General features: G+C 43.7%; 1 protein-coding gene across 5 annotated transcripts; it reads left to right on the forward strand.

Moving 5' to 3' along the window:
• Window positions 1–1,072: 1,072 nt before the first annotated feature.
• LOC123148560 (uncharacterized) lies at window positions 1,073–8,900 on the forward strand. 5 transcript variants are annotated; one of them, XM_044567994.1, is made up of 8 exons: window positions 1,073–1,298; window positions 1,437–2,700; window positions 2,789–2,893; window positions 3,034–3,245; window positions 4,981–5,148; window positions 5,240–5,506; window positions 5,603–5,685; window positions 7,549–8,900. In XM_044567994.1, exons 4-8 carry the CDS (start codon window positions 3,158–3,160, stop codon window positions 8,665–8,667), a joined length of 1,725 nt encoding a protein of 574 aa, XP_044423929.1. In that variant the 5' UTR covers window positions 1,073–1,298; window positions 1,437–2,700; window positions 2,789–2,893; window positions 3,034–3,157; the 3' UTR covers window positions 8,668–8,900. The 5 variants fall into 5 exon arrangements, with proteins under 5 accessions (XP_044423929.1, XP_044423930.1, XP_044423932.1 ...); XM_044567995.1 differs by lacking the exon at window positions 3,034–3,245; XM_044567997.1 differs by lacking the exons at window positions 1,437–2,700; window positions 3,034–3,245 and having other exon boundaries at window positions 1,100–1,302.
• The last annotated feature ends 423 nt before the right edge of the window (window positions 8,901–9,323 follow it).

The raw sequence follows: 9,323 nt of genomic DNA on the forward strand, positions 1-9,323 counted from the left end.
TCAACACAACAGAATCGATCAAGGCAATTGATGAAGGGTTCGGCAGCTCATATACCTTCAGACTTCCGAAGAATGTCTCCGGGGCATTGAGTCTGGTCAAAATTAGCTCCAATCCCTTTTCACTCAAACCTTGATCCATTCGGGGGCCAAGAACACTATGCAAAGAATTCAAGACCTGCAAAGTTAGAAAGGGGATACCGACTGGAATGGCCGCAGTGTGCAAGTCACTTGACAGAAGATCCACTCGGTTACTCCACCCTCACTTGACCGTCGTTATTCACTTGGATCACATGGTTTCACTTGAAGAACAGAAGACTTAGAGCCACCCCAGGATGTCAACGGTCAGGCAATCAATCTGTCGCTATAGAGATCATTAATTACGGGCATTACCAGTAACGTTCTCATCTTTAATCTCTCATTGAACCCTTGCGTTATTGATGGCTACGAGGGGCCAGCATACTTTATATAATCCACCCCTCTTCTCCTGCACAAGGGTTCGCCCCCCCTATAACTCAACAGTCAAAACAAACAAAGCTCCCATAGCACCGAGAAGTAGGACTATTACCTCCTCTGAGAGGGCCTGAACTCGTAAATCCGAGTATACAATCTCGCCGTAGCTAGACTATGCCCTTTCCTACATACCCCCTACATCTACTGTCAGATCCGTTGCCACTACACACACCCTACCCCTATGAGCACATCCGAAAGACCGAGCCGGCATATCATCTTGAAATTTACAAAGTCACCGTAGGCACCCCGTCGTCGACGAAAACGTCTCTCCCACTGAATGTGCATCGCCGGAAATCCTGAAATAAATCCAAAAGTAAATGCGAGCACCAGAAATTGAACGCTGATGGGCTGGGGATACCATAGTCCCTCTAACGTGAACGCTTCTTAGGTCGACTGGTTTAGCTACTCTGCATGCCTTAGTCGTGTGTCTCTGCGTCCGTCGGGTCGCGTCAAATAGGAGCTCCCTCGTTTTTTTTTCGTTCGAGGGGTGGTAATAGGAGGTTCCTCGTACAAGGTCCTTTTATGGCCGGGCCAGCTCATATGGCCATGTCAGGGCCCACTCTGCTAAAGCATTTTGAGCCCATGAGCAGCCAGGCCCATCCGTTTCCGTCTGAATCCCCGTGTGCCACGACCGTACTACTCGCGAGGCGGCGCATGGCGAGGCGGCGACCGCCGGCGAGAGAGACGAGGGATCCCGACGTCGCCCGGTCGGGAGGCGCGACTCCTCCTCCTACGCCTCACGCTCGCCGGCGGCGCCGCTGCCCTCGACCCTGTCGTTCCCTCCCCCAGTATGTGCGCACCATTCCGAAGCGTCTGCCTACTTCGATTTAGTTTTGGTTAAAGCATCTGTGTCGCGCCTACTTCGATTGTTGCTTAGCAGTATGTGGATCCCGATTCGATTATCTGAAGAAAAAGCTTGCTTCCAGGTTTCGATTTGAAGGGCATTTGGTCTGGGATCTCTTCCTGGAGTGTTCGAGATGGGCAATCAGTTCCTTCAAAAATAATTATATGCGTAATCAGTTCCTTCAAGAAACATATATGCACCACACTGGGCACGGGCCATGTCATATATCTTTTGGGATAGGGGTGGCGACAAGCATTGGAACCCAGGGCGGTCGCCCATAGCGTGGATACTTTCTCTTTTAGAAGTTTTTATTGATTTTAGGCTTGGCCCTGGTTGTTTCTTCCTCAGTTTGTCCCATCCAGCTTAGAGGCTGTATCAATGTTTACCATCATTCGCATATCTTCCTTGTTAAGGAATCAGTTATATACCCTTTTTTTTCTTCGTAGAAATCATCCGCTCATCTCATTATTTTTGTTGGTACATTATCGTGTGGATAGATATGTAGGTTTGATGCCTGAAAAGAGCAGATGTGGTGATGCAATTGGGGCTAGGGTGAGTGTCTATTGCGGCATTAAGATAGCATGCAATCACGGCTACAACTACTGGTTTTTGTCTTTTGTGAAGTTATCTTGTACATCGGTGCAATTAGTGCTCATGCATACATCATGTAGGATTGCGTGCTCACAACATTGCCTGCCATGCGCCATGTACCACCACAAGATCAAATTCACGGGCATGAATTAACCCATTGATTATGTGATATATCGTCATGACACCTCTGCACAGGAAGACTCCTTGTAGAATTCTTGGTATGCATGATAGCATATGCTATAAATCAGTGAAACTGTTGCATGTTATAAGTAATGAAGCTGGCCAAGAAATTACCTTATTTACTCTCCAGACTTTTTCCTGAGGAATCATCTTAAAGCAGCACATCACCATTTGGTTTGTTTTGACATTTGAAAGTTGAGACTTGAGACCCTTTAGGACTTGGAAGTTCTAATGGTTACAACTGAAGTATTGATATGTTTGCTAATTAATAGGTGAATGGCCTGCTTGCTTTGTTTCTTTCATATTAACACTAGGTACTGAATGAAGAAAAAAAATATTACTGTGGGCTAGAGCTAGGAAGAGCATGTATGATTCCTAAACAGAATTCGAAACAGAAGAGAAATAAATAGAACAATTAGGTTTTCATGCATCTGTTCAATCTGTTTGTCTTTTTTGAACTTGTTTCTGCATTGACTGTTCAAAATGCAGTTTGGGTCACATCAAAGGATGTGCCAAAAGCAAGCGTGGTGATAGAGAACAGATAACCTTCTTAGACCATGTACAATCTTAGAGAGGTGCTTAGTAAAATAGACCGTGTTTTTCTTAAGCACCAGTGCTTATGTCTGTGACAGGGGTACCTAATTAAGCATCTGCTCTCTACAGATAAGCACCGGCTTGCATTGTACATGGTCTTGCATGTTCTTTACATTGGAAACTGAAGAAGCACAAGAGGACAAAATAATGATGATGTTAACTTTTATTTCTCAAGTAAGTATATCTTGTTCAACCTCCCTGTCCAAATACAGGTCACTTTTTGAATAAAAAATTAGATGGACTATACTCCTTAAGTTCTTGTCCTTTTCTGACATCGTCTGCTATATAATGTGTATCTTTTGGCTTTGGTGAAGGTCTCACGCCAAAAGAAGGTATTAGATCCATATATGGTTAGATCCATCACAAACATTGGTAGCCTTTCAGCGTCAAAAAACATTGGTAGCCTTCGTTTCTTCCCCTTAGGGTCTCACTGACCTGATGGAAAATCTTTCAGTTTTAGTTCTTGATCAGGATCCGGTTTCCCTGTGGACCATCTCCAATATGCTTGCTAGATTCAACTTCAAAGGTGCGCACTTCAATTCCCAAGCATCTCCATTTCAAATTTTCCCTTTCCTGTCCAAAAAGGAAGTTGTGTTTCGAGGGAGAATGAAAGATAGTAGGTACAAGATTTTGCATATTCATGGGGCTACTATAAAAGGCACAATTTGATGCCTGTTGGTGTCTTCTATCCACACAGGCACATCTGATCGAATTTCAGATATTTCATATTTCTGCTGTTTGGTGGAAAGTTTGGGTGTACGCTGTTTGGCTGGAAGTTTGGGTGTACGGCTGTTTGGCGGGAATTTTGGTTGTACAACTGCTTGGCGTGAAGTTTGGGTGTACGGTCGTCCGGTGGTAATATTTATAGGTCCTATCCATCATGATCTGGACCACCAATTAACGGTTGGATGGCTTGCGTGTGTGGATATAGAACGCTTCTCATGACGTGAAGTTTGGTGAGCTATGGCCCCACATGGCAGTGAACCTGTCCTCGGTATCATGCATTGATTACGAGTCGAGGGACTAGTCGAGTCGCATTCTGGGTGTCGACTAGAAATCTCGTGTAGACTAGTTCGCCGAGTCGAGGAGTCGAAGGACTAGTCGTAGACTAGTCTAGACTAGTCGTGCACCTTGAGTCGTTCGACCCAATTTTTTTATTTTTTAGGGATTGGGAGGGGATAAGTGAGCCAGCCACCCTGCCCCTTTCCTCCATTGCTTATGCTCTTCATGGATCTGCACTCCTCTCCTCTGGCCCTTTCCCTCCATTGCTTCTGCTCTCCCTAGATCTGCCCTACGGTCTCCCTCTGCTACCTTCTGGCTACTGGATCCGCTCGTCCCTCAGGTTGCAGTAAGCAAGCAAGCATACTAGCAAAGTAATTTCTCCCTTCTCTTCTTCCCTTCTTTGATTCGATTTTTACCCCCTGCCCTCTTCTTTATTTCGTTTTGTTTGCTTCAGTTTCAAGATCCTTAGGTCTAAAGTGCAATGCCTATGCGGGAAATATCTCAAGTACTGTATTCAGCAGCTGCAGCTCAGACCAATGAGCAATATGATCCATCGAAGGATCCTGCAAGAAGCCAACTAGGAGCAAGGATCCAACATGGAAATATGCTTACTGGACTAATCTGCAGGACAAATTGACGCTCCAATGCACTTTCTATAGTATATATTACATATTAATACTAGGTTTTAGTAATTGATTACTGCAAGTTGTGAACTACAGTACCATGTCGACTAGTCCAGCAGTAGTCTAGACTAGTCACGATTAGTCTATGAGTCTCAACCTTCGAACGACTCATCGACTCGTCGACTCGTAAACGTTGGTATCATGTATAGATTGTACAACCATCATATACACGGAGCATTTCCGTACATATATGACATTTTTAAACAGAAAGGAAACAGATGCAGTTCCATATAGGATATAGTGTTAGTGCGTCACCCTTCCAAAGGACATTAGATTATATAGCATATGTGTGTGTAATATATTGTGTGAACTTCACAGTTTAAACAGAGGCAGCATATGTAGTTCGTAATGGGATATAGCTAGCTGCTAGTTACTGGGCCGCCCTTCCAAGTGCTAGTATTAGATTGCAGAAAGTGTTGGATTATGTGGTCAAATGAGAAAAATCACATACCAAGTAGCTATATTAGTCCTTAGAAGATACTCACTTGTTGCAATAGTACGTGCAGGTTGGGATATTAATATAACTATATTTGGACATGATAACACGGTGTTTACTCTCCAAAGTTTGTTTTGTAGTTCTTCCTTTCCATACACCGGAAGAGGCCCTAGATTCCCTTAAAAGGGGGGTTGCTAAAGATGAGGAGCTTGATTTGATAGTAGCGGAAGTTCATCCTGGCAATACAGAGTTGGGCACCTTGGTGCTGTTTCACCACATCCTGAATGAACTTGAAGTGCCTCTCATCAGTAAGCATTTGTATTGAGAGCTGTATTGTTTTAAGAAATTTTTCTTCCATCCCAAACTCATAAATCTAGGAGTGTTTTTTCTTGGCTGCAGCTATGTGTGCCTATGATGAGGCAGTCTCTGCACGCATGACCCTTGGAACATGCTTCAATGTGGTTAAGCCGTTGGATACTGAAACCATCAATGTTCTGAGGATGAGAGCACTGCAACACAGGTCTATTAAAAATCACAAGTCTGAAACTGAGGATGAAGAACAAGATGCGTTGGAAGCAAATGTCTATTCCGATAATCTGGGTCGGTTCACGTGGAGCAGTGAGCTCCATGAAAAGTTCTTGCAGGCTGTTGAAGTGCTTGGGGCGTGTAAGGCTATCTGCACTTGGCATAAATCAGTCATTTATTATGTTTAGAAGCTAAAAAAAATTACCTTTGAGTGTGTGTTTTCTTTTTGGCTGACAGCTGTCACGGCTGGAAAAATTCACCAGTACATGAATGCCAAGGATTTGAATTTGACCAGACAGCATGTCGCAAGCCATCTCCAGGTGGGTGATGGATTTAGTTTATCTGCAACTGTGGTATTGCCAGTACATCAATATGCAGCATGTACGCTTTTCTTAATTTTTGTTTGTTTAATAGACGATCATAAGTAGTAGAAGCCCTATGCATTTGCATATGCTAGTTAGTTTAAACTGATTGAACATTTGGCATTTGAGCCTTATATTTTTCTTTCGTCCTATGCACTTTCCTGAACGGAACTTTTTGTTTTTGCCACTAATTAAGATGATATTGTCATTCTGCTATAGCCTTGAAGTTCGATGACATGGCCTTAGTTCTGTCCAGTCATTGGTTCCCACCACTACAGCTGACATTGATTGCCATTGCCAACCTGATCTCCCATGCATGAATATCTGTTTAAGATGGCACCTACGATGTACTTGCCATTTCTATACACATATATTGATTAACCAACAGAATGGTTGCGGCTTTGCCTAAACTAATCTAGTAGAACCAGCTAATTGCAAGAGATCTGCTCACGGTGGTCATCATTACACGATTCCCGAAGTTGCAGCTGTATGCCACCACTTGGACATCATCTTTGTCACCATTTTGTACCCTGGCACGTTAAGTACCAGCAGCTAGTGCTGCTCGGACAAAGTCATGGTCTCCGAATCTGGCTCGGATTCGGATTTCTGATTTGGCAAGATTTTGAGGGACACGGTAACTAACACAGGGAGGCTGGCATGGATGCTGACTGACCAAAGAAATTGATGTTACATGCAGATGGGTCCTTTTATCAACTCATGTGCTCATTAACATACAGTGATTGGGTGAAAGGGAAAAAGGTAAAAGAGAAAGAAACACCTACTGGAATAGCAACAACAACATAATAATCAATTTTTTATGATTGGTTTGATCTTAGTGTGAAAAATAAAACATTCCCCTCTGCTATTTATTTTGTGTAAATATAGGTTCTGCAGTGTTCAATCAATTGGGTAATTTTCTGTGGCAACAGTGTCTGAGTTCACAAAATTTTAAAGAACTATGTGCACGCTGTTGAAGAAACAAATGGGAAGATAACTTTATTTAATTTTCGACCTTTTAATTCACACCCCAGTAAAAGCTCACACAGTTACGGGCAAGCTCACATGCTAAATACAAGGGTCAAGATCACATTTTAACATGATGAACTTGGAAGGAAAGAATGTTTCCACCGCGATACTCTACTGTGTCCCCTTTGTTATTTCTTTATTTTCCAGAAGAAACACATGTACATGGATGTCTTATACTTGCGTCAGTACTTAGTAGTGAGTACTCTGTCTCTGCATGCCATGGAGTTTAAGTTTTGTATGGTGCTCTAGATCAGATTACAAATTTCCAAACCATGCAGCTTCAGGAGTAGATTTTGTTACAGAACCAATCACAATTGAAAAAAAAACTTTTTGCATGTTAGCAAGTTGTCGTAATTCGTAAATAATCAGACTATCCAAAGCATTATTATAACCCAGTTTACCAAATCGATGGATTAATAATTGTTATCATGTTAATTGGAATTTTGTGAGTAATGTACTACTTTATTGGTATTTTCTCCTTTATTCTGTTAAATTGGGGCCTTATTGACGTGACTTTGGTCAGCTGATGCTAGCAATAGGGTTTTGGCTTCTTTTTGTCCTTGTTGCTAGTGTTTGTTTGTATTCTTCGTGCTTTCTTGGCACTCTCCTTCTAACACAAAGTGAAACACGTCTGGGCTTGTGTTTGAGAGAGAAAAGCGTGCATACTCTACAAGTTTCAAGTTCATCTATTTCAGCGTTGTTATGACAAAGCGCTAAAATTTCTGCATTCTCTCACTTTCTATATTGTGATGTGTGATCCCTGTCTTGACTGTTCTGTTCTGTATTTTGATGTAGAAACACCGGCTGCGGGCGCAGAGGTTATCTCAAGGTTATCAACATTATGCCAGCATGAAAGAATTATCTGAGATGATTTCATCGTCATACAAGTTAGCCAGTGCTAAACCCAATAATTATCTGGCAACAACCCAGACGCAGTTCACACATGGGGTTGCCTCTTCTATCTGGGACAAGTACCCTGGGATCGTGTGGCCACATGTGGAGGGAAGTTCAGCTGCCTCTGCTATGTGGTACAAATACCCCGGAAAGCCGTGGGGACAAGTGGGGGAGAGCTCGGCCAGAGCAGAAGTTTCCCAGATTAATGCAGGCCCACCTTCTGTTCTGATACATGGTACCAAGTCCATTTGGGACCGGTACGAGGAGAGCCTGCAGTACTATAATGGGAGCCCGGCAAATAAATGTGAGGTGCTGCCTGTGAAGAGCAAAACACTTGATGTATATGGATGCAATATTTTCATCAACCTGGAGAGAGGGGAGACCAGTCGTACGGAAGCAGCAGGCAAGATTGTCATCGGCCTGGAGAGCGATGACATGCACGAAGGCAGCATGGATAACGTGCATGCTGCAGTTACTCCGCAGAAAGATACCATGGAGAAGGTGCGTGCCGCAGTTACTCCGCAGAAAGATGCCATGGACGAGGTGCACGCTGCAGCTATTCCGCATGGAGTGAAGGAGGTGCCTGCTGCAGCCATGGGCGCTGGTGATCTGATGGACCTTGGGAGCGAAGCCCTGCTTGACGGTATGGACAACTACCACCCCAGTGCAGAGAATGCGCAGTCTGAGCCTTTCAGTGACTCGGATTGGGATGAGTTGGAGAAATTCTGGATGAACCAGATGGAAGGACAGGGCCAGGAGCAGCAAGGCCTCGTACCATTGGATCTGCTCCTGGTAGACGGCATTGCGCCAGATGAACTGCTCCAGGAAGACGAAGCCTGGAACCAGGCGCTTCAGCCGGCAAACCCGGCGAACGTCGTCAACAACACACCCATAGCTGAAGAACCCGCCACTGGAGATGCCCTGGTGTACGATCTTGCGAACCAATCCGGCGTCGCCGACAACGTGTTCTGGGTCTGGAGCCCCCAGTTTGCGGGCGACGACTACGGCATGCCGTTCTAGGCCCACCAGAAGAGGAGCAACTCAAGAACTGCTTTTATTTTAGTAGTAATAATAAGACTGGTGAAGTATAAGCAATAAAGTTTCCTAGGGAGAAATCCCCAGGAGATATATGGGAGAGCTGCTGATGCTCGGACATGTTTCCAGTGCTCTGTGGCATTGATTAAACCCATTCGTTAATCGGTTTCCAGACTTGTACATATTATCTTCCTCCGTGATGCATTATGACTATATAATTCCGTACGTGTGTCAGTTCTATACTTCTATCTAGTCTAGGGTTTTTGTTCTTCGAACAAAGGAGCACCAATTGCCAGGCTTCTTTGATTCAATCCAACACAAGTTTTTTTTGGAGGATTTGAGTCCTTGGAAAAAAAGCGTAGTTTGTTTGATTTTCATCGTGTGATTTGGATTCATAGAGAATTTCCATAACCATTTATTTGAACTTTAGTAAATGTGTCCACGCACCGGGAGAAACAATGATCATGTTACCAAACCAAATAGCAACACCCAATCATTAAAAGAAAATGGATCGGACGGTACATAAAGTTGGGTGAGAGGGGATATAATCCAATTTCTGGCGGTACATACAGTCTGTTCACCAGGCTTCTTTGGTTTAATCCAATTTCACAAGATCTTTTTGGGAGGATTTGAGTCCTTAT

This window comes from Triticum aestivum, chromosome 7A (assembly GCF_018294505.1).
Source record: "Triticum aestivum cultivar Chinese Spring chromosome 7A, IWGSC CS RefSeq v2.1, whole genome shotgun sequence".
Taxonomy (NCBI): Eukaryota; Viridiplantae; Streptophyta; class Magnoliopsida; order Poales; family Poaceae; genus Triticum; species Triticum aestivum.

Coding starts and splice junctions, on each gene's coding strand:
- LOC123148560 (XM_044567994.1), top strand. CDS start 3,158: ATGGAAAATCTTTCAGTTTTAGTTCTTGATCAGGATCCGGTTTCCCTG. Junction 5,149..5,239: donor ACTTGAAGTGCCTCTCATCA/GTAAGCATTTGT, acceptor TCTTGGCTGCAG/CTATGTGTGCCTATGATGAG. Junction 5,686..7,548: donor ATGTCGCAAGCCATCTCCAG/GTGGGTGATGGA, acceptor ATTTTGATGTAG/AAACACCGGCTGCGGGCGCA.